Source organism: Myxine glutinosa, chromosome 8, assembly GCF_964187855.1.
Source record: "Myxine glutinosa chromosome 8, kmMyxGlut1.1, whole genome shotgun sequence".
NCBI lineage: Eukaryota > Metazoa > Chordata > Myxini > Myxiniformes > Myxinidae > Myxine > Myxine glutinosa.
In genome coordinates, this window is record NC_136268.1 from 140168569 (window position 1) to 140194327 (window position 25759).

Consider the following 25759-nt stretch of genomic DNA (forward strand, 5'->3'; position numbering starts at 1 on the left):
CGCAATTTATGATGCTGCTACTCCAAAAGCCTTCAACCATTTGCAGAGAAAAAAAGGAATTTCCTAAGATGCAGGTTTTTATCAGAAAATAAAAATTTTCACCATTGCATCCTCTTCATGTGAATTAGCTATCAGTGTGCTGTTTTGTGCTTTTCTGACAGAAGCAACTTAGCTATCATGGCTACTCAAAAGCTACCCAAGGATGTGAGCAAGAGCAGCCAGGATTGGAATATACCAACGAGCGTGGTCTGCAATTGCAAAAAATTATGGTATGTGACGTATGGTACATTGCTTTTCCGCATTCCGACACATTCGTCTGTTACTTTAGTTCAAAAAAAAAGGAGGAAATGCTTCTCGCACTGTCGTGAAATTCTGTCTAAAGTCTGTACCCAGATGCCATGCGTCTTCTGTCCACTACGCGTTATAAGAACTCGGTCATTCAGCGCAATGATTATTCCTGAGACATTTACTGTATGCTACGCAGGTGCATAAATAGATGGTACGCATCGCCACTTTGTTTAAAGCTTACTTGTGCTCATCTGTAAACCCATTACTGAGCTACCCGAGCTGATTCAGGTGCATGCTCAATATTGATATGATGTTCGCTGGTTCTCTTTACAGGTATTGCTAGGGAACGATTGAGATTAAACTCATGAACTGAGCCAATGTTGTAACTCTGATTTTTACAACAATTAATCTCAATCGTCTCTTGTCTTGATCGAGAACGATATGACTCATAAGCTGATTCTCGTACCGATCTTCGGAGCTGATCTTCAAGCATCGGACTCGGCTGCACAGCTCCAGCACTGGCTTCGACTGTTGACAAGTTACTTGGGGGCCCAAGCGGATCTCACGGACGAGACCAAGCTTGCAGTTCTTAAGTCACGCATCTCCCATTCTGTCTATCAGTACATTTCTCAGTGCGTCACGTACGCTACTGCTGAAGCGGCACAACGTCAAATCTACATCAAGACTCAAAGCGTGGTCTATACCCAATACCTGCTCTCTTCTCGACGACAGGACCCTTCAGAATCCATCGACCACTTCGTTCAGGACCTCCGCCGATTAGCGCAGGACTGTACAGGTGAACCTAGGTCCCATGAACAGGTCTGTGACGATTTAATGAGAGATTCATTTGTTTCCGGGATACACTCGCCGATAATACGTCAAAGATTACTAGAAACTACCGACCTAACTCTTGAGAATGCTCATAAGTTGGCACTCGTTTACTATGAGGCACAGAGACAATCGGAGGCATACGATCGCCCATACATCACTGCGTGGCTAACCTGTGAGCGACCGGAGAGGGCTGAAGCAGCGGATGCTGAACCTCTGCTGGAATCGGGGACACAGACACACTCGAGCCTTCGGGCCTGAGCACGACAGCCGCTGCTGCCCGAACGATAGATCTCCTGGGGTACACCGTGACCCAGGGCACTATCACTCCAGACAAGGAGTGACTGCGGCCCTTGCTCGACATGGCCCCGCCACATGATCGCGCTTCGTTGAAGCGTGCCCTCGGACTAGTTGCACATTATTCAAAGTGGGTCCAAAATGTTTCTGAGAAGCTCCGCCCACTCGTTGATTGCACAGTGCTCCCCATGGGTCATGCCACCAAGGCCGCTTTCCATGGCCTGAAGTCCGACATAGCTGGCGCCGCTGTGTCGTCTATCGATGAGAGCAAGCCCTTTGTTTTGGAAAGTGATGCGTCGGACCAGGCGATAGCTGCTAAGCTCTCTCGGGGGGGGGGGGGGGGGGGGAGGGGCGCCCTGTGGCCTTCTTTTCAAGGACTCTCTCCTCCACAGAGAAACGTCACTCGTCTGTCGAGAAGGAGGCGTACGCCATTGTTAAGTCTATTAGGCGTTGGAGACCATATTTGCTTGGCAAACACTTTGAGGTCATTACTGATCAGCAAAGTGTCGCTCTCATGTACGACACATGCCATGCTCAGCGCATTAAAAACGAAAAGATCACTCGCTGGCGGATAGAGTTAGCCGATTTTTGCTACACTATTAGGTATCGCCCAGGGCGGTATAATCTCGCCACAGACGCATTATCGCGACCTTCGGTGTGTGCGAGTCTCACCTCCTTTGAGGATCTGCGTGTTATTCATGAAACGTTGTGCCATCCCGGAGTGACGCCTTTCGCTCATTATGTGCAAAGTCGCAATTTGCCCTACTCTGTTGTGGACATTCGGCAGCTATGTCACACTTGTTCCGTTTGTGCTGAACTCAAACCTCGTTTCTACAGGCCATCGATGGGTACGCTGATTCAGGCTACTCGGCCATGGTAGAGATTGGCGATGGACTTTAAAGGGCCTCTACCGGCTTCGTGTCTCCCTGCTAGTCCTAGCCTACCGGCCTCGGGTAGCTCTCGCTATCTCCTCACGATCATTGACAAGTTCTCCAGATTCCCTTTTGCTTTCCCGTGCAGTGATATGTCCGCTGCGACGGTTATCCGGTGTTTGCAGATTTTGTTCTCCATGTTCGGGAATCCGGCTTACATACACACCGATAGAGGTGCTGTGTTTCTGTCCCAGGATGTGAGGATCTTTTTGCTCCAGCGCAATATAGCTTCCAGCTATACTACCCCGTACAGGCCACAGGCGAACGGTCAGGTGGAAAGATTTAATGGCATTATATGGAAGGCCATTACTCTGGGCCTTAAGTCTCACGGACTAGGACTGGACCGATGGACCTGGATGGTACACGGGGTGTTAAACCCAATCAGGACTTTATTGTGCACCGCTACTAATCAAACTCCTCACGATCGTCTGTTTTGTTACTCGCACCGTTCTGGTGCTGTTCGACCCTTGCCGGGCTGGCTAGCTGAGCCCGGACCGGCTTTCCTCAATCGCGCGGTTCACAAGGTTCACATTCTCCAAGCGAATCCTGAGCACGCTCGGGTGCTGCTGCCAAATGGACGCGAGTCCACAGTCTCGGTGCGTCATCTTGCTCCGTGCGGGGATACCGATCAGCCGGAACTCAGCCCGGGGGACCCGTTGATGGGGAATTCACCGTCAACTCCGCTCCCGAACATGCCCGATCCGGTCGGCCCTGAGGTGCCGCCGCCGTCTCCCGAGATAGGCGGTTATTCCGCCGTGGGGGAATTTGGTCTCGCGGTTGAAGCTCCCGACGCTTACCGAACACGCGCCGGAAGAGAAATTCGCCGCCCCGATGGCTACGGCCGGGACTGACATGCATTGCTGCTCTATGTCCCCTTTTGCTAACTGACGTTTTCTATCCTACTATCCCGCTTACTTTTCACCCCGAGGGGTAGTGTAGTTTTAACGCCGGGGAGAATGTCATGAAATTCTGTGTAAAGTCTGTACCCAGGTGTCATGCGTCTTCTGTCCACTACGCGACTGTTATAAGAACTCGGTCATTCAGCGCAATGATTATTCCTGAGACATTTACTGTATGCTACGCAGGTGCATAAATAGATGGTACGTATCGCCACTTTGTTTAAAGCTTGCTTGTGCTCATCTGTAAATCCATTACTGATTCAGATGCATGCTGAATATTGATATGATGTTCGCTGGTTCTCTTTACAGGTATAGCTTGGGATCGATTGAGATTAAACTCATGAACTGAGACAATGTTGTAACTCTGATTTTTACAACACACTCCATCTCAAGGCAGGAAATGGCAGGCATATTTCTTAAGAGTAATCCAACTCATCACCGGCACACTAAACTAATTACAAATTCCTACCTAAGACTGGAAAACCGGTTTATGAAAGTATCATTTCAGGCCTGGCCAGCTTGTTTATGAAAGATTCGGCCAAAACACCCTCTCTGCTCACTCCTCAAGAAGGTGAGATTAATTGGGGCGTCAAAATAGTTGTGGTGGTAGCAGTAGATAAAGTAAAGAAGAAGAAGATTGTGCATGATTCAAGTGGAGAACGTATTCATTGGCATATCCGATGATAGAAAATAAATCAGTCCATCAAGTACTTGCAAAAGCTTGTGAACAGTTCAATCAGGTGACTATGCAATGGATTTTAAGTTTAAACTTCAATGAACGTTAAGTTCATTTAAACTTTAAATTTAAACTTTTCATGAACTTTTAATTTAAGTTTGACAAAAGTATGTTTACTCTTGTGGGAAATGTAAAGGTGTGGCTGATGTTTGGATCATCAGCCTATTTTTGCACTGACAATGAACTGAAGCTCCAAACGTCATCTGTGGCTTTATTTTTACCATGGCAGAAATCATACTTGTACTAACTTTTAGTTAAGCAAGTTTCAAGCACTGGCGGGGTCCACGTGATACGCCCCCATTGTTCCGAAGATAACAAACTCAACTAAACCCCTACCTGCTTCCCAAAACCTCCACCCCAGGCCCAATCCCTCCACCCCCAATTATACTCCCCATGGAGCCTACACTATCCCTGAAAAGTTTGGTCACGATAAATTAAAGCGGTTAAATAAATTACCCTTCCCTCTATTCCAATTCCCCACTTTAATTTTAAAATCTATATGAAAAGCTACTCACTTCATTTCTTCACCATTAACTCCTCCTGGGGCCTACACTATCCCTACCAAGTTTGATGGCAATCGCTCCTTGTCGAGTCCCTCTATGAAGTCCTCTACAGCTGCCATCACAGCATTTTCATTATCATGAAAATTGTCATTTCATAATTATCATTCTCATTAAATCTTTCCATCCCATTATCATTTGGGTTTGCGGGTGTCCTCTGATACCTCAGGGAGATGGATGCCCCTGCCTTGCACAATGCCAGGTCACCTGTGGGCAAGGTGTAGTACCTGTCAGCCCCCCTTACCAGGGTAACGGTCCGCAGCCATGCAGTTTAAATGGCAGATAGCTCTGCACATCTGGTGGATGAGAGTCCAGTCAACTCCAACAGCACGAGCGGAAGAGGATTAATTCCCCAACGGCCAGCAGAGGGACGCAGAGGAATGGCGACCCCCTGTCTATACCACACACATACTCATGTGTACCAGCCATAGAAAGGCAATATGATTGGAAACGCGCCATCATTGCCCGAGGAGACTTGACATCATTATCATATTTGTTCCCCCACCAGACAGGGCTAGATCTGGTGACTAGGTTGAGTATGGCAAAAGTTCATAACCACAGTTTGCAGCAATAGCCACCGGAAGTTGGGCTGTGTGTGGAGAGGTGTTGTTCTGGAGAAGCATTAGGAGTTAATAAGTTCTGGAGAAGTTAATAGTATTTCCCTTTTCTAAGAAGTCCACCATTATCACACCATCACAATCCCAAAACACAGCGGCCATCACCTTTCCGGCTGATGATATCCTCTTGAACCTTTGAAGGAGTGAGTACCTTGTGTGTATAGAAGTCTAAGTGGACTTCCTTCTGTTAGTCTTCGAGATATATATATATATATATATATATATATATATATATATATATATATATAGTCAATAAATGTGAAACTTGTACTTTATGGATAAATATGTGATTAAATCTGCATTATGGATTATAGAAATTGCATGTTTGCTGTGCTTAGAAATAAGGCTAACATTGATCATCTATGCAAGGAAAGAGATACGATGGTTGAAAGAGTATTGAAATGTACAAAAGGTGAATGGAGCTGTTTTCATCAGACAAGAACAGATAGAGTCTCTGGAAGGTGCCATGCTGGGAAAAACAACAAGTCTGCACTTCTTCATAAAGATACTTATACTCAATGGTCGGAGGTGCAATGATAACCAGATGCCTCATTGAGTCCAAGGTGCCAGTCTGTCTGCAAAACCCCATGACCTTTTCATTACTCAATCTGGCTCCGAAGACAGCTGGAGATTTCCTTTGTTCCCAAACTTACTATAAAAGGAACTGTATTCAACCACTCCCCAGAAGATTGACTGGACACGTTGTATTGAATCTGTGAGTGTATACATCGGTATAGTATTGTTAAACTTTGTTGCAATCCTTGGTGTATTCGAGCGAATCTTCTCCGGCGAATTAAATATTCAAAATTGTTCTGGGTGTGTGGACATTCAAATCGATACACCTTCGTCATGCATTTCCACTGAATGCTCAGTCGCTTTGTCTCAGGATCAAAGTGGTAAACATGTGACTCATCCTATGTCACAATCCGCTGGAGGAAGTCTTATGGATCAGCATGGAAACGGTCCAACAGCTCATGGGAAATGTCCAGATGAGCTCTTTTCTGGTACTACCATGCTGATTTGGGGAGCCCAAATTCTTCTTCCACCTCCCAGTGTGAGGTTGTGTCATCTGAGCTCATATACGTCGATCAAAGTTAAGTTGTATTTTTTTTCAAAGTTAAGTATTTTATTTTGCTGTGTATGTGTTTACTGTGTTTCTGGTTCGATCGTGTTTTGCATTTGGTGCTAATTTGTGTCCAAGTCAGTCAGTTTGGTCGTGCATGTTTGGGGCCTGGTTAGCCTCGAGGCCTGACCAGTCACCTCGTATGGTCTTTTGTTTATTCACGTTCGTTCTATCTCTGGAGTACCCTTTTTCACCCCATACTCTCCCCCTAACCTCTTACCCTTTGTTTGATGTCTTAAATACAAAAAAAAATTAAAGGAAAAAAAAAAAGTTATAATACAGACTTGGCATTTAATATGGAATATTTTTTTTGTGGGGGTGAACTTACTTTTCAAGATGACTTAGAACCAAAAGTTCATTGGAATTATGTTGAAATTATTCTAGATTTTGTTAATGTGACCTTTAAAAGAAACAAAAACCACATTTGACATTTCGAAGCAAATAAATTGATCCTTGAAAGTGATGTAAACTGATATCGAACTCAATTCACGGACAGTACTGTGTTAAACTTCTGTGCGTTTTCCAGAAGTATCTCTTTATTTTGCACATGAGCCAAAAAATTTTTTAACAAAAACAAAAGTTAAATTATGACTGGGATTACGGACAGTAAAATTACTGTTCAGTACTTCGTGTAACCCCCACGAGCATTCAGGAGAGCATGTACACATTGAGGCATGCTGTTCACGAGATTTGCCAAGGTTTGGACAGGAATCGCTTGCCATGCAGTTACAATAGCCTGCTGCAATTCACGCACAGAGGCAGGCTGCTGGTCCAAGTTGTCGATTTGACGCGTTAATTCTGCCCACAAGTTCTCTATCGGATTCATATCCGGGGACATGGCAGGCCACTCCATATGCTCTACACCACGTTCAGCAAGAAAGTGTTGGATCATGCGAGCACGATGAGGCCGTGCATTGTCATCATGGAAGACAAAGTTTCCTCGAAAGGCTGCACAAACAAATGGAAGCAATGTTTCTTCCAGAATGGCCATGTACTTGAACTGGTTCAGGTTTCCATTCAGAACAACCAGGTCAGTTTTGCCTCCTGCATGAAAAGCAGCCCAAACGGTCACCCTACCACCTCCAGCTTGGACTCTTGGCACTATACAATCTTCGTTGTAGGCTTCATGCACTTGTCTGTGCACTCGGATGCGGCCATCTTGACGACAGACCAGAAATCTAGACTCGTCACTGAAGATCTCGTGATTCCAGTGTCCTGGCTGCCATTGACGGTGCTCTCTGGCCCACTGCAATCGGCGCTGGCGGTGTTGTCTGGTCAGACGTGGCTTTATCATGGGACGCCTGGCATTATAGCCTGCTTGAACCAGTCGTTGGTTGACTAGCCTTCTGGATACAGGCACATTTGTCAGTTGCTGCCACTCAGCCCTAAGCCGATTAGCTGACTTGGTACGGCCATTGTGGACTAACCGGTGCAGCTGGCGATCATCCCTCCTTGTGGTTCTGCGGGGACGTCCTGGCCTCGGTATTGGAGTAGGGACACCCCTTTGATCATTTCGTTTCAGGATCGTTGACACCAGACCTTGAGTGATGCCATACTGCCGAGCAATAGCACGCTGTTTCATGCCAGAATTTTGTAAAGCCACCACTCCATGACAAACAGCATTGTCAAGTTGACGGACCATCTCCAGAGGAAGCGACAATAACTTTTGTCGATGTGCAGCAGTTGTTTTCCACTAATACAGAACGCAACAACCCTTATATACCCGATTGTGAAGCCAATCGTCAAATGTACCTGTCCTTACATTTTGTCACGCCACCTGTGTATAATCCTGTTATTGACTTCTTGCTGCGAAAGACAATCAGTGACATGGTTCATTGAACAAAGACATCACCGAAGGGTAAAAGAAACTCACCAGATTGATATACTGCGTTCAGAAAGTAAACCCAAGTCAAGAAAAAAAAAAATTCCATATTAAATGCCAAGTCTGTAATAATAATTCCTTCTCTCCTCATGGTCAACCCTCACCCGCCCGCATCAACGTGTTGTCCCGCCACTCCCATCCTCTCCAGCCGATTATTTTCACCTTTCCAATTTGAATTCACCATACCCCTAAACCTTTCTCCTTCTTCCTCAGATCCACTTGCACCTAACCTGAAAAAAAAAATATATATATATATATATATATTGTTGTGGTTGTGCCATAAAGTCAAACCCCCTATAATTCATTGCACGACAACATGTAGCCTGCAGTAGTTAGTTATTTTCTATTGAATGTAAAGATTAGCCCTTTCCCATTGTGTAGTAATCAAGACCAAATATGCATTGAGTTGGGCAGGATGTCAAGCCTTCGTGGCTGGGAGAAGCCATCACTAATGAGCAGGAAGGCGTGGCCAAAAGCACGGCCCAGGTGACCAGTGAGGAGGCGGGAACATCTCGCCATGATGCGACAAGCCTCAGCCAATGGGAGGCTCTGGAACATTTTGAAGGGCGTGGGCAGGTCTGATAATAGCCCACGCGGAGCGCATTATCATTCTCTTGGCTTTGGATTTTCACTGCGCTACGACCTCCTGTTCTCTCTTGCCTTGGGATTTTGCCATGTGGACGACACGATTCTCTTTGCCTGGGATTTCGCCATGTCTATGACCTCCTGCGCTGTATTCTTTTTGCCTGGGATTTCGCACGCACAGGACGACCTCTCTCCTCGTCTTGGATTTTGCCTCGTGGACAACACCCTGCTTTGGACTCTCTCGTTTTGGCTCCAACAGACGACACGTGTTTTGGCCTTTGTGTTTAGTCAACCACCAATCGCTTCTGCACCGATCTTTTGCGCCATCCGGCTGACCTGCAAGCGTTGGTTTTCCACACGACTCACCTGCGCTGAAGTTGTCTGCCTGCGTGGCAGCTCGTCCCACCTGCACTGAATCTAGCTCAACCTGTGCTGGAGTTCGTCCTTCGGACCTGACCTCATTGAGCCGTGAACTGCGCACACCAGACCACGTGGCCAATTGTGAGGAATCCCAGCACGTACATCGGTACGCCCTTAACCAGTGTCTTTTTCCCTGTGAGTGTGTGTGTGTGTGTGTGTGTCAGAGTGTGAAGGCGCCAAGTCGGGGTTATTAGTAGGTAAGAGTTGGTAAGCTGTATCTTCGTCTCTGTTTCTCTGTGCCTTCTAAATAAAAGGCTGTACATTATGTTGTTACTTTCCAACCTGTTCGGTACGTCTTTTCTCCATTGGTCTGGCATCATCCGGGACCGAATTTGGCTAGACTCAGGTCCATAAATCTCGTGGGGTAACGCCGCTTTCCACACCGTGCAAATCCGCTCGGCACCCATAAGGTGTGGGAAAGTGAGGGTTCGATCGCGCAGTTCTTCAGCATGCACGTGCTCCGTGATCCGTGCACCTTGAAGGTATTTGTAATTCTCCGGTATTAACCGAGGGGAATCACGCAACAAAATTGTTGTCAAAGAGGGGGATTTTTGAACCCGGCCCCCGCAACAAATTGTTGTCAGGAGTGGGGATTTGAATTACCGCAACAATATATTAACGAAGAAAATAAAAAGGCGACCTCTCCTTCCATACTAACAAATTGCTTATACACCTACCGCTCTGCTCCCCTAGCTTGTTAATCTCCTATTCTTCTGCATTTCAGGAATTTCCCAGACTGTTCACGGTTTTGCTTTAAAATGTTTAAACTCCACCCCTGCCATGCTGTACTCTTTTGTATACTATAACTCGCTCTTTTTCTTCATGTTCAAAAGGCTGTCACCAATTTGCTCATTAAATCTTTCCGTCACAAAAAAAATTCAATCTCATACAGTTGTTCTTTTTTCATGCTTTAAACACACCTTCATTCCACCCCTCCTCAAACGTTTTCAAACGGATCTCTGACTTAATATCTCAAGAAACCCAGTCTGTAATAAATGTTCGATTTCCTTGAATCATTCAAAACTTTCAAAATTCCCAAATCGCCCCTCCCTCTCACCCCCCCCCTTCAAATCTACCCCCTTGCCCCTCCCCTTCAAAACTCCCACCCACCCCATCCCTTCAAAACTCCCAACTCACCCTCCCCTTATAATCTCCACCCTCACACCTCCCCCTCAGATCTCACCCCTCCCCTCAAATTTCCCCCCTCCATTTTTCTTCAATTCTCCCCTCCCACCGCTCCTCCTCAAAGTTGCCTCAACTCCTCCACAAAGCTCCCTCCTCCCCGATTCCTCTCCCGACCAACTCATACCTCCACATCCTCTAACCTTCTACTTCACTCCACCCCTAAAACAACTCCTCACTGTGCCTCATCACATCACCATCAAATCTTTTGTCCTCCTCATCCTTCCCCTTCTCCTTGCTCTCCTGCAATTTCCAACATACTGTCACCAGCTCTCCCAACCTCCCCCATCGTTCCCAACCCCTCCCCTCCCTTGTCCTGCATGCGATTTTTCCCCCTCCCTCTTCCTCAACGGTATAGACATCAAACTTCCAGGGCCTTCGCTAAAACCTGACTGATTTCTCCATACAGGTTGCTTCTGACAAACTAGACTTAATCTGCTTAACAGAAACTTTCCTCCTTCAAGATGTCTCTGATTCCTTAATATCTCTCCCTGGTTACTCCCTCCTCTGGTATGATAGAACTGAGCCTCGTCCTGGTGGTGGAGTTGCTATCTTCATGAAAAACTCTCTTCCTCAATCTCCCTGCACTGCCCTCTCTCCACCACACCCCAGGAGTACCCATGGCTACGGCTTCCTCTCCCCTCCCACCTTCTGTTCATATGTGTTCTGTACCGTCCACCAAGCAGTGATGACTCCATTTACATCTCGCTGTCTGACAACATGGACCAACTTCTATCCACTCATCGCAACTCTCTCTTCCTCATATGTGGCGACTTCAACTGTCATCATGCCAGCTGGCTGGGTGTGGGTATCTCACGCACCAGCCATGGCACCAAGGCAAAGGACTTCTGCGACTCACTGGGACTGACGCAATCTGTCAATTTCCCGACCCGGATCTCAGTCAACGGAGCATCTTCTCTTCTGGACTTGGTTATGACAAACTTCCCTGCAACTGTCTGCTGTTCCTCCTCTGTTCCAATTGGTTCATCTGATCATTTGATTGTTAAAGTGGACATCTCTCTGGCCATTCTCAGAGAGCCTCCTCAGCATCGACGAGTCTGGCATTTCACTCAGTCCTACTGGCACGGTCTTCAAGAAGCCATCAATCATCTGGACTGGTCTCCCATCTCTACTGCCTCTGACATCAATTCATCCTGGGAATTCTTCCAAAGTAAATTGCTCTCTCTCATGCACAGATTTATCCCATCTCGTCTTCAGTTGTCATACCCTTCTTCCCGTCCATGGTACACGGAATCTTGTGGTGAGGCAGTTGCCCTGAAACAACTTGCCTTCGCCTCCTGGAAGACAAATCCAACGGAAATGAAATCTCATTTCCTTTCACAAAGCCCGGAACAAGCGTGTGTCCACCCTCATGAGAGCCAGGAAACAATATCTCTCTACTCTAAAGACTGAACTCTCTAACCTGCCTCCCTCCCTCCAAATCCTGGTGGCGTCTGGTCAAATCTGTTTCTGGTGTTTGTTCCCCCTCCATCCCCTCCCTTACCTCAAACGGCTTCATAGCTGACTCCACACGAGAAAAAGCTGAATGCCTCAACTCTGTGTTTGCCTCAAAATCTTGTGTCCCAAACCCGTCTCTCTCTGTTCCCACCTTACCCAATCATACCCAGCTGCTCCTGGACTCTGTGTCCTTCCCTCCTGACAAGGTGGAGAAGTTTCTGTCAATCCTTGACTCTGATTCTGCAACTGGACCAGACCTAAAACCGGTCCTAAAATCCTGCTCTGCCGCTCTTTCACACCCTCTCTCTCTTCTCTTCAACCTCTTTTGCTCAAGGTCATCTGCCATCAGCTTGAAAATCAGCCAACATGACTGCTTTATTCAAAAAAGGTGCAAAAACAGATCCTCGCAACTCCAGACCAATCAGCCTTCTCCCAATCATCAGCAAGGTCATGGAATCCATCATTGCTTCTGATATTAAATCCTTCCTCTTCTCCCATGGCTTGATTTCTGATCATCAATTTCGATTCAGACCAGGTCACTCTACTCTGGACATGCTACTTCTGCTGTCTCAACAATGGATGGAGGTCCTCAATGCCAGACAGGAAATCAGAGCTGTCTCCCTTGCCATATCTCGTGCCTTCTATACAGTCTGGCACCTCACTCTGCTCATCAAATTCTCCTCTTATGGTATCCATGGAAATCTCCACGCATGGCTTGTGGACTTCCTCTCTGGTCGCAGTCAATTTGTGGCCCTGAATGGAATTCTCTCATCTCCCCTTCCTGTCCAGGCTGGAGTTCCTCAAGGCAGGGTTCTGGGCCCTGTGCTTTTTTTGGTCTTCATCAATTATCTTTCCGACTCTCTGGAAAATCCTCTCTATCTCTTTGCTGATGATGCCACTCTCTGCCACTCCATATCTCAACCCTCAGATTGGCAGGCAGCGGCCTCTTCACACTCTGCAGACCTGGACAATATCACAAACTGGTCAAACAATTGGAACATGTCTTTTTCAATCCTGACAAATCTCACACTCTCACTATGTCTCTCCGAAAAGACCGTCTGGAAAACCCTCCCATCTACATTCTCAACAATCCTCTCGAAGAAGTTCTACCACTCAAGCTCTTGGGTCTCACTATCTGCCATGATCTTTCCTGGGAAAACCACATTTCCAATCTGACCTCGAAAGCGAGTCGCCGACTGGGCATCCTCCATCATGGGAAGTCCTTCCATGACACCTCTGAGCTCCTCACCACATACAAAGCTTTCATCCGCAGCTTGATGGAGTACTGCTCTCCCCTCTGGGCTGGCGCTCCTGCCTCACACCTAGCTTGGCTTCACGCAGTAGAAACTAAAATTTTCAGAATCATTGGTATCTCCTGCGATGCAGCTGATTCTGCGGGCCTTTCACTTGCTCACCACAGGCAGGTTGGTGGTCTTTCTGTCTTCTACTGACTCCTCTCTGACCTAGCTCCCCCTGCTCTATCTGTGCTCTGTTCCCCAAATATTCTTCCAGGAAGCACAAGATCTGCCAGCAACCCTCTTCTGGTGAAACTACCAAAATCAAGACTCTCTGCTCACCTTCACTCTTTCATGCCTCTTTTGTCTCGCCTCTGGAACAAACTCCCACACTCTCTTCAATCCCACTCCTCCCACCAGGTCTTTAAAACAGCTGTTCACCACCATCTCTTATATTCCCCCATCCAAAACCTTGATCTTTTCTACCCCTGTTAATACACCCCGAATTCACCTCTTTCAATCTCTGACTTCATTCCTGAAATTCCTAGTAATCTCAATTTGTTTTATACTGTGTTCCGTCTCCCCCCCCATCCCCCCCAACCCGCCGTCCCCACAACCTCCAGCCCTTTCACTTCCACAGATCTCCCGATGTCCCTGTTCTCTACTGTTGTGCTTGTGTGCTTTGCTCTCTCTCACCTATCTCGTCTCCTGCTCCCTTTATTGTATGTTTTATGCGTCCGTTTATGTTTTTTGTGTTTAATGTGTTAGCTCTAACACGATCCTCGATCTTGTATACAAAAAACAACAACAAAAACCCCACCATGGTGACTGATCAAGTTGTCTGTGAAGATTGATTAAGCTAAAAATGACACCCAATGTCTCAGGTATGTGCCTGATGGTTGCTCATTCATCTTTCGTCACTACTTCATGCACCTGGTCATCCATTTATGGCTTTGCCACCTCAACAGAACGACCTGATCTGTATTCATCTTCGGTGCTTGCTCTGCTACACTTGAACCCAGCTACCCAGTACTTTACCATGCTTATCAACAAGTAGGCTGGGCCACAAACAAATGGATCACCTCATCGTATATGCATCGATTCGGAACTAGAGCAAAGTGGTTAGAAATGAACTTCGATGGTATGAAACGGAAGGTGTACGCAGTGGGAGGAAACAGTACACTCGTATCAGGAAAAGATTGGATTCCACATACTATTGGTGAAAGGGGAATGTCCATAAAGTAAACGGACATTCCTTTTTTTATGGCAATGTTGACGGTAACAGGAATGCAGGTGGAAATAAAAAGTGGCTCCAGCAGAAAACGAGGTACCTTTTGAACATAGTCGCGCCAGCACATCTGAGAAGACATAGGTGGGAGTGTAGGGGTTGGTCTCTAAGAGAGGAATGTTGGGAGTTATTTCAGTCGTTCAATGTAAAACGTTAGTACAGATCAAAAGGAGTGCGAGACGGCAGAAGCCAAGAGAGCTGTGGCTTCCTCACACCGTGCGTGTTATTCCAACATGGAAACACTCAATAGAAAGGCAGCAAATTGCTGGCAAAACTTATCACTTTCACAGGTTTGCTTTTTGCAAAATAACAAAATGCAGGCAGGGAAGACAACTACTTGAAGAGCTCTTGCCGGCAATCTTGAGGCCACATTTTGTGGTGCTATTTTCAAAAGAATCCGTTCGCGAGCCAACTGGAATGTCAGGAGGCATCGATCCATTTTCCTTGGAATCGACTGAACGTCGATCGAAGTTTGCCAACCGCCCTTCGGCTTCTCTTCGCTGCTCATGGAAATTGGCACGCTCCGATAAACGTTCTGTCGATTCCATCCATCATTTCACCTGTCTAGCAAAGATTTCTTTGAGCTGATGTCGATGATGAGGTCAAATCGATGTTATGTTCGATTTTTGGGGGGGTTTTTTTCAATAAATTTGCTCGAATTCTGGATTTGCTACCTGGAATGCAAGGCAGAGAACAGTTCAAAGCCATGGTTATCCAACGACTACTGGGTCATCACAAACAGGCAGGAGGTACAAACTGCAGCACAGCAAAGAGGTTGGTTGAACCGATACCCATGCATACTTGGTATGAGTGTTCTGGATGTAACGGGAGGAAACACAAAGCAATCCATAGCAATCTCAGGAGAGCAACACACTTGCATTTGTCACACAACAACCAGGCTTTGCAGGGCTGCTCCGTACATCGGTGTGTGCATGTTTCACAACGCAAATTCAAAACCATTCTTTACCACGTGACACCAAACAGGCCATGGTGCCAATTTGTGAATATGAACAAAAGCGGAAGCTATCCAAACACACCGGAAATAAATAAATAAACAAACAATGTAGCGCCAAGTATTTGCAACGGGAACACACCTCGACCTCAGCAAGGCACTGCGCACCTTTCAAGTCAATAATAGTTTTGCACTACAGTGCTGTAAATGAGGAATACAGCGCCTTCCTGGAAGCAATTTGGTGTGTATTTTACTATTGATTTTTCAACAGGCTTCAAAAACTCCATTTTGCTTGAAATTAGGCCAAAATGTCACATTCTCACGGATGGACGAATACTCGCTATAACCAAGTACTGTTATGACGGCTTTGGTAGTCAATTGCCCAATAAACTGAGTTACATCCCGTGGTATAGCCCCACAATGCCCTTTTGTACAATCCTTTCAAACCAGGGCATAGAAGGTAGGCCTGAGGCCTTCTTCTACTGCCCTGAGCTACCTGGCTCCTGTGGTGGCTCAGAAATATCAGGAAAGGCATATGTAGCTTTGTATAGATTTACTTCTGCAGGGGAAGGACAAAACACAGGGATGGGGGAAAGTGGAAAGTGTGAGCAGAGGTTAATGGATGGAGAATTAGACATGTATACAAAATAACAGGCACGGCACAATGAAACAGGAAGTAAAAATTAATCAATATAGACTCAATAAAAGTCTCAACCGATTGTCTTATTGGAGATGTGCAACCACAATCTTCCTTGAAATTGGATTGAGTTGGCTCTCTGATTCCAAGTGGAATAATATCGGGATAAAATTCCATACATTACCAGCAGGGGAGCCCTGGATCATACAGCGTACCCTTCCTTCGTTGGGGTGTTAAGCTGGATGTCCTGTCTACTTACAACCATTTTAAAATACTATAAGATCCCACAATATGTGATGCAAATGGTCCCAGCACAAATGATAAATTCCCCATGCGCGGCAGGTGAAAATTGGACACCTCGTCTATAACTGCAACACCTCGAAAGGTCTGTGTGTTTCTCATGGGATCGGATGACATTCTCCTCAAATTGAATGGCAAATAGTGAGTAGATCTTTGCTTGGGGTGGAAAATTCCGTCCGACTACCATCTGAGCCTCTATAGGTGAGGCAGGTCAAATTTTGGGCTCGCCACATGTCTTGGCAAATGCATTAATGAACGTGAAACTAGGCAGAAATAACGAAACATGAGGATTGATGTTACACACATAAAAGGAACGAATGAGCAGAGGTTAAAAAAACAACAACTAGAACGCCACTCAGTAGAGCGCATACTCCCGCCGTGGGTCAAGTTGGAATAGTACGATTTCACAAAAGTTTGAGGGAGTAGTTCAGTGACGACACAACACAAGACAACACAAGACAGACTGAGTATATTTAGAATATATAGAACAGATATATATTTAGAATATATAGAAGATAATGTTTAAAAAACACAAGGCAATTTCACTTACATTTTCGGATTCAGCGTTCAATTCTATATAAGTGAGTGTATTTTGAGGCATGTGTGACTTCAAATAAAATTGTAAGCCAGAAAAACGTTCATTTCATTCCTTAGGGATATGACGTGTAAAACTGGCCCAAACGTCAAAACAAAACTCGCTCATTTTAAGTCGTACAAGCTAATGCGACCACTCATTCTTCTGTGAAGAATCCCGTGCACATGCTGGTCACACTTATAACTCACCTAAGTCTTTATAAGTTCATCAAATACTGACACCGCGATCGACATTCGCTGAGGTAAACGAAATGTTGATATCTCTTCTGAGGTTAAAAAAAAAAACAGTTTTAAAGCATTTTACGTATCAAACGATACATTTTATGAAACGGGGAAACCGAATACACACTTTAGTGGTTTTAAAATGACAGAATATGTCTTTATTAGAAAGAAAGAAAAGAACCTTGAAGATGACGCTGCTAACAAAATACACCGCTCTAACGCATAACCACGAGTTTAAACTACATTTACAACAAATATGAAAACTATTTTCATATCACAATGTTAAATATAGAATATATAGAAGATAATGTTTAAAAAATGAGCCTTATCTTCCAATGGTAAACAATCCTTCAAAAAATTCCTGGATCCGGAATAATATCCTGAGCTTCACCAAAAACTAATCAATTCTTCCTTATCCCAAGGGCAATCATCCCACCAACTTTCATCCAAATCCGTTCAGAACTTTTCCAGATATCTTGTTCACAAACACACGAACACACACACACACACAGACACGATCGAATGCATTAGTCCCTGGCGGGAGTAATAACAGGTAAACAGTAGCAAGTCATGCCATTGTGTTAGGAGGAAAAGAAATGCAAAAAAGGAAGTGAAAGCGCGATGGAAATTTAATTCAATCTCAACAGGTCAACAATTTCCAAAGAAGGTCTGGGATCATTACCCTGTGTGCCAATACTTGATCCCGAATGTGGTATCGTCTTTCACGAGAATAACTGATGGAACTTTGTGGCATGTCAAACTTTGGTGATGAAGAAAGTGGGGATTTCAGGACGAAAGAGAAGGGTCGAAGATGTGCTGTTGGGTTATTTGCTTAAAAAATAAATAGTTTCTCCTTAAAAACGAATCCTGGTGTGTGACTCGCTTGTTAAGAGAGACAAAAGGGACACATACATGCAGGAAAACCTCAGGTAGCAGGTGTCATCAGCCAAACATGCAGGTACAGGGCACGCGTGCGCTTACCTGGTCGAATGATGGATGTTGTACACTGCCTAGCAAAGTGATAGGTTGGGGTGTAGCGTAGGGGGTTTCATCTGGCATTTCTACCCCAGAGACCATGTCTACCCCAAATGATTGCTTTTCGGGTGTTGGTTTATTGAAACATTAATGGTGTAATTGTATATTGATGCTCGGCCTGGTGGTATGGAGATGTCTATATTGGGTTCAAACCTTGACCAAGCTATAAACTGTCATCCTGGTGTTTCACATCAATATGCGTGTCGTCTTTCAGAAGGACGATAAGCTGGAGGACACATCTTCAAACACTGGTCATTTGGCAAACATGGCGAGTAGGCCCATATATTCAGGGAGCAAACTCTCTCTGTATCTTGGCCAAGGTAGGGTTGAACCCACACCGGTCTGCTATAAAATATTGACAATGCTTTTATTTTCTCTACCCAGTGACATCCTCAAAAAGTGTTGTTGGCAGTCTGTGGTGGATTGCACAACTTCGTATATACATGTATATCTTCTATCTATAATTCCAGTAATCTCTGTATGTCTGTGACCGCTGTTTCTCGACAACCACGGGTCCGATATACTTGAAACTTGCCAGGTATATTGCTGGGGACCCGAGGATGTGCCTTTTCAAGGTTTCATATTAATCGGACAAGTAGTTACCGAGCTATGTCCAAAAAACGATTCAACCAATCAGAGAGCAGCGAGTTATCACGTGTGCCGAGCGTGGCGAACAGACTCTGCCTCGGACGGCACATTTGAGAGCGTATTCATTTATTTCACGTTGGCAAACTATGTTGCCGCTATGTTGGCATTAAACTATGTTTTAAAACTAATTTGCGATTCTTTCGCTTTCCTGCGCGTTTGTGCACGCTATGGCGATTTCTTTACCAAACTCCGCAAGCCGTTCGCTTTGGACCAAACCATTTCATGTAAATAGAGGGGGGGGGGATTGTCACCGTACTCGCAAGCCGTTCGCTTTGGACCAAACCATTTCATGTAAATAGAGGGGGGGGGGGATTGTCACCGTACTCGCAAGCCGTTCGCTTTGGACCAAACCATTTCATGTAAATAGAGGGGGGGGATTGTCACCGTACTCGCAAGCCGTTCGCTTTGGACCAAACCATTTCATGTAAATAGAGGGGGGGGGATATAATTTTAGATATATATATAGTACGGGCATGCCCTAGTTGTATATACTAGCAGCAAAGCTGGGCAAAATGATGGGCAACCCTTCGGTGTTATCACACTGTTCAGCCTTGAAAGCTCAGACTGAAACCGAAAGTATTAAAAAAAAAAACACCTCAATATATTTACTGTCAAACACATAAGACCTTCACTGGGTAGGATTAGCAATGACGGGAGAAATTTGTGAACAAAATACATATTTTCTCACACACACACACACACACACACACACACACACACACACACACACACACACACACACACACACACACACACACACACACACACACACACACACACGTCATCTTCAAAATAACAACAACCGTACAACTCTAATAACAACAAAAATCGGGAAAATTACCCATTCCTTTGTTGGATTACATATGTGAAGGAAACCCCTTCTGTATTTTTACACTAATCGGCCTTGAAAAGTTGGGCTAAAACTGAAATTATGTACAAAAACCTTAATTTATTATAAAATTTTCACGTCCCCTTATTTGGGCAATGAATAGGCCACAGACTGCTGCCACTATTGCTCCCGAAAAGAATAAAAAATAACACGGGATGCATACATGAAGCAAAAACGTGTACTACTTATGTGCAGATACAATACATAGTGTTTATATATCTGGGATCATTCAAATTTCACTGGGCCATTGGCTGACACTTGAGGCCTGCCTCCTCTGAGGCTTCACAAAATGGCGGCCGTTTTATTTTTCAGGTTACAATTGTGGGTGTAGTCGTGCCAGCAGTCCAGCGGATGGGGCAACGGTAGTCCGTCCACACATTCATGGTCCAAAAACGGCAGGACTTGAGGATGGAGAACTTCATCTCAGTACCAAATACCTGTCAAATTGCCAGGAATGACCTCTAGCTGGGTTCTGTGATGTGCCTACCTCCCCATACCATCATGCTTCCACTGCCAAACGACGAACGTTACACAACACAGGCGGCAGCTTATCATTCTCCTTCCAGTTTATAAATGTGACAATGGCCATCACTAATGTCAGGAAGGAACCTCGACTCATCTGCAAACAGGATAGCAGCCCAATTTTGTCTCCTGGACCTCAGACGTTGTCTACACCAAGCTAGACACGTATGTCAATGACGTGGCAACAAACTCGGATGTACTACTGTCGTTGTGTTCGGATGTAATGCTCACGTAACCAATTCCTGATAGTCCTGGTACTTATTGGTCACAGCCAGGGATGCCGCTAGCTGTCAAACTTGCTGTCTGGAACGCATTCCTAAGGTGCACCACCCGGATATGGTTATCCTGCTGAAGTGATGTCACACGTGGTTGCCCAAAACGTGGATGGTTTCTGATGTTGCCAGTTTGTTGACAATGTCACAAGAATGACTGTATTGTGTTCCGATGAACAAAAAACTCCGAGCCACAATTCCTGTCTCAAGCATGACAACAGCACGTAGTCGTAGACGTTCATTTTCGGAACAGCTTGACATCATGTTTACGACGTTTGGACGTCAATAAGAATGTTTTTCACAGTTGGGATGGTTCACCGAATTGCAGTATTGCAGTTTGCTCAGTATTAGTCCTTGAGCCAACCGGCCATTTTTTGAAGTGAATGCTCCGGGAGGGGGGGGGGGAGTAATTCTCATTATGATTTTCTATTAGACCAATGTCTCAAGTGTCAGAAAAGGTGTGATGGACATCTGAGAACGGTAGCTTAGTGCCCGGATGGACGCCATCTTTGAAACCACCCAGCTCGAAAATGCCCATTTGGTGGGGTACATTGTTGCACGTGTATCTGGACTTCTATACTAGCTATCGATGTGCGGTTGACGACTAAATATACGTCCGATGTGTACCGTCTAAATAAAAAATAATATGAAGCATTTTGTTTTAGATTAATTATTATAAAAATCAATTATCGAAAAAAAATCATATATTTCTCAATATTTTATTATTAGACTTGTACTTTTTTTAGTGAAACAACACTGGTATGATTTTCCAAATTATGCATTGTGCTACACCGTTTATCTGTCTATAAAAATAACTCAAAAACTAAAACATATCATCCACCACGAGTGTACACAAAAAATATATGAAAAGGCATGCACTTTCCACAAACCGAAACTATGTCAGTTGGAATTTCCCGCCGATAAATCAACCCACAGAACCCAGTGCCGAAAGTGACGTCAGTCTATTCTATATCTATATTCTATATTCTATATCTCAGTCTGAGATTTGTTGCGGTGACCTGATTAATTTCTGAGGGGGGGAGGGGGGGGGGCCGGGGGTGGGTGGCTTAAGAACTAAAAGTGAACATGTTAGATGGCGCCACATACAACTCTATTATAGAGTTGTATTGTGGCGCCATCTAACATGTTCACTGACTTGGATGAGTATGTCTATGTAAGCTGGCGAGCTTTTCGGATATCGGAGTAATCTAACGTCAGTCTTTTTGTTCTTTCAGCTGAGATGGCCGGTGTCGAGGCGAAACGGGCGAAGATTGAACCTGAGTCCGGAACGTGCATCCTGTGCAGCAAGAAGTCGCCACTCTCTGAACTAAGCAAGGCAGCGGGCAACAGTTCTTGGAAGACATTGTGTGAGGCAGCCGCAGTTAGAAACTTTTATCCAATTCTAAAACTAGTCCAAGAAGGCGCAGTTGAACTTCCTAATATTCCAATATTATACCATAGGGCTTGTAGATCAGACTTCACTCACAAAAACCACCTAGCTACTTTGACCAATGCAGCTAGAAGTTCTTCAGTTGATACTGGCGATGCGGTGCGACGGCGATCATCACGGGAAGAGACAGGATCAACTTCAACGGTCTACGATGATAAATGCATTTTTTGCCAGCGTGCTTCAAAATTCATAAAAGGCAGTCGTACCCGTGAAACAGTTGTCTTGGCTGTTGAACTTCGAGCAGATAAGACAATAAGAGATGCTGCGACAGCTCGCAATGATGAGAGAGTTTTGGCATTGACTACACGAGATATGGTTGCAGCTGAGGCTCACTACCACTTCTCCTGCTATAGAAACTACACACGGCCCCAAAAACCTCAAGTAGAAACTGACATTGAAGATAATATCGAGAAAAAAGAAATGATACGATGTATATTCAATTTCATTCGCACTGACTTGTTCTTGAACCCGAGGATTGTTCCAATAGTTGATGTTGCAACAGATATCCTGTCTTCAGATACATTTTCAGTTGATGTTCGTGACTCCATCAAGAAGAATCTGCAGCGCACATTACAAAGAGAGTTTGGAGAATCGCTCATCTTCTTCAATGTGAAACACCGTGTATACTTGATGCCCGATAATCTGACAAAGCGAGAGATTGCTGCAGAGTGCGTAAACCTGAAAGCAGAAGTGAAAGCATTTGAACGAACGGACGGTGAAAGTAACATTGTGCGTGCAGCTACTTCACTGCGACACCAGATCAAAGATGCTCATTACAATGAACGTTGGCCGCCTCAGCCAGCAGAACTCACTTCAGATTACGTGAAGATACCAGATTCTCTTCGTGTATTTCTGCATACTTTGATTTGCGGGAGTGGGGGTAGCTCTGCGCGTGCCGACACACTGGTATGGTCGATGGCTCAAGATATCATCAATGCTGTACACCGGGGTACCATCAGAACATCGAAGCATGTCCTACTTCCGTGGGTCATGAAAACGCTCACCGGTAATACAGAGGTCATCAGAATATTGAATCGACTCGGGCACGGATGTTCGTACACAGTTCTGGAAGAAATCGAGACAGCGCTATGCATAGACAAATTAGCAAGTGTGGAGAAAGATACAGTACCACTTCCGTCACATGTGCACCCTTCGGTCCCGACTGTATTAGCATTCGATAACATCGACAGGCTAGAGGAATCGCTGAGTGGTGGCGGAACATCGCATCGCGTCAACGGTATCATCGTCCAACCGAAGTCGCAGTCGTGTTTGCCGCCCCAACCTCCATCGGCAGTATCCAAAGCAGATAAGAAGCGATCTATCCCGTCATCCAGCGATTTAGTTCCAATATACAGCGGTGGGAAACGAGAGGGCCCACCTGCAATCAAGCCTGCAGATCTTTCTGACACTCTTGCAGGCGCAACATCCCTTGCGCAGCGCCGAAATCACGTATGGATTATGACTCGCATGCTGGAACCATGCGACCAGACAATCAGTTCGTGGACTGGTTTCAACATCATGACTAGAGATCGTGTTCAGGTGACGGAAGATGTAGTTGGCTACCTGCCGACTATAAACGCGCCTGCCACAGATATGGCAACAGTGCAAGAAATCCTCAGAGAAGCTCTGAACATCATGTCATCACTTCAGCTTGAGCGTATACCGGTGGTGCTAGACCAGGCACTATTTGCTAAGGCGACCGAAATAGCATGGAAAGATGTCGATCGATATGGAAGAATCGTGCTCATGATGGGGAACTTCCATACCATCTGTAACTTCATGTCGAGCATTGGGAAAATGTTTGGAGATGCAGGCCTTCGGGATGTAGCTGTTGAGTCAGGAGTAATCGCTGAAGGTTCCATCAACAGGGTTCTGGAAGGCAAGCAATACAACCGTGCTGTGCGACTCCACAGGTTGATGTACGAGGCACTAATGCGCATCATTTGGAAGGGCTTCCAGGTGTGGATAGAAAGCAATCATCCTGACTAGGAACCCCAGATTCGAAGCACTGACCTCAAAATTCGCAGCATAAAGGAGGATGTTTGCCACGAGACTCTCGCTGCTGCTCTCGATGATGATTCATGTGTACAGAGCTTTGACATGTTCGCGAAATACCTACATTTTCTGCGAACCAAACATGGAGACCTGGCTCGCTTCTGGATGATGTATATTGATATGGTAGAGACCCTGCTGGGGTTGATTCGTGCGGATAGAGAAGGCGACTGGATGCTTCACTTGGCTTGTGTCAGAAGAGTGATCCCTTGGTGTTTCGCAATGAACAAGGTGAACTATGCTAGATATCTACCAGTGTACTATGCACAGATGACGCAACTCCATGAAACATGCCCCGAGTTGTACAGGCATTTCAATCAAGGCTACTTCTCCGTACAGCTTAGACCAGGGAATCCATTTGCCAGAATCGCTGTTGATCAGACAACAGAAGAAACAGTAAACAAAGATACGCAAACAGCTGGAGGAACACGAGGTTTTAGTCTTCGCCAAGGGGCTGTGTCACGATACTATCTAACTGCAGAAAATCGGGCTACTGCACTGAGGCAACTACGAGAAACTATCCTTGTGAATGGCAGCGACACATCTCACGCCAAGCACCCTGACTTGTCTACTTCTCGCATCAAACGTGATGAGTCTGGCGTCACAGCTATCTGTGATCTACTGGAAAATGACTGGACCAATCCATTCGCCGATGATCCGTCATGTCTTCTCAGTATATCTACCGGAGCGGCTGCGAGGGAGGACGTTTCTAATGACCTACTCAACACCCTGCAAAAGGGGGAAGCGGCGTATCAAAGCTTCCAGAAACGTCTTGAAGAGGGAACAGGCTTCCATGACACATTGAACAAGCTAAACTTGAAGACCTTTGGTAAGATCAAGCAGAAAGTTGTGAAGGGCACAAACAAGGAGATCGTCCTGAGAGCTGACAGACAACTGTTTGCCACCATGATACTCATCGCCAAGACAAGGAACCTCGACATGCAACTTGTCCTTTGTCACCCACTAGGGCCGTTACCATGGTCTTTGGCAAACGTTGATGGGTCAATGAAAAAAACGAACAAAGCTGCACTTGCGAAACACATGGAAGGTCTTGTGGAACCAGCCGAGAACGTTGACAAGCGAAGTGCAACAATAATTGATGCGATGGCTCTCATACAAAAGATGCATGGCGAGAACGACACGTTCGAAGAACTATCTGACCGCATCCTTGCTGCAGCGCTTCACGCTGGTCAAGGCAGTGAGCGCATCGATGTTGTCTTTGACACATACACAGAAGAATCCATCAAAGCAGCTGAGCGTGTGAACCGCGGTTCAAATGAAGGCATCAGTTTCAGCGAGATCAGACCCGCACACAAAATCATGAACTGGCGGCGTCTCCTTGCTTGCAGCCAGACAAAGGAGAAACTGGTTGTGTTTCTGGCGGAGTCGTGGAAACATGAAACAAATCGCGAAAAGCTAGGCAACAGAACACTGTATGTCACCTGTGGTGAAAAATGTCTGGTACTGACCCGCGATAGGTGGAAGTTGGTGCAAGCACTCGAATGTAGCCACGAGGAAGCAGACACGCGTATGTTTCTCCACGCAAAGCACGCCGCTACCCACTACAAGACGATCATCTTAGTGGCAGATGACACCGACGTTCTGATCATCAGTCTTCATCTCAGCAGAACCATCGATAGTCAGCTCTTCATCAGACGAGGAACAAAGGTTCGAGTCAGAATGATCGACGTTGGAAAATTGGCTGCGGTATTGGGGTCTGGAGTTTGCAGTGCATTGCCAGGGCTTCATGCATGGAGCGGGTGTGACACTGTGAGTGCTCTGGCTAGCCAAGGAAAGATAAAGGCTTTGAAGCTTGTGCAAGCGAATGAGCTGTATCTTCAAGCATTCACAGATCT

General features: G+C 45.6%; 1 protein-coding gene across 1 annotated transcript in view; it reads right to left on the minus strand.

The window, feature by feature from the left end:
• Nucleotides 1-25759, minus strand: part of LOC137432951 (sorbin and SH3 domain-containing protein 1) — a 446359-nt gene that overhangs the window by 244489 nt on the left and 176111 nt on the right. Inside the window, exon 9 of the mRNA XM_078783773.1 lies at nucleotides 14374-14436. Coding sequence (XP_078639899.1) covers nucleotides 14374-14436 — 63 coding nt within the window. The remainder of the gene's footprint in view (nucleotides 1-14373; nucleotides 14437-25759) is intronic.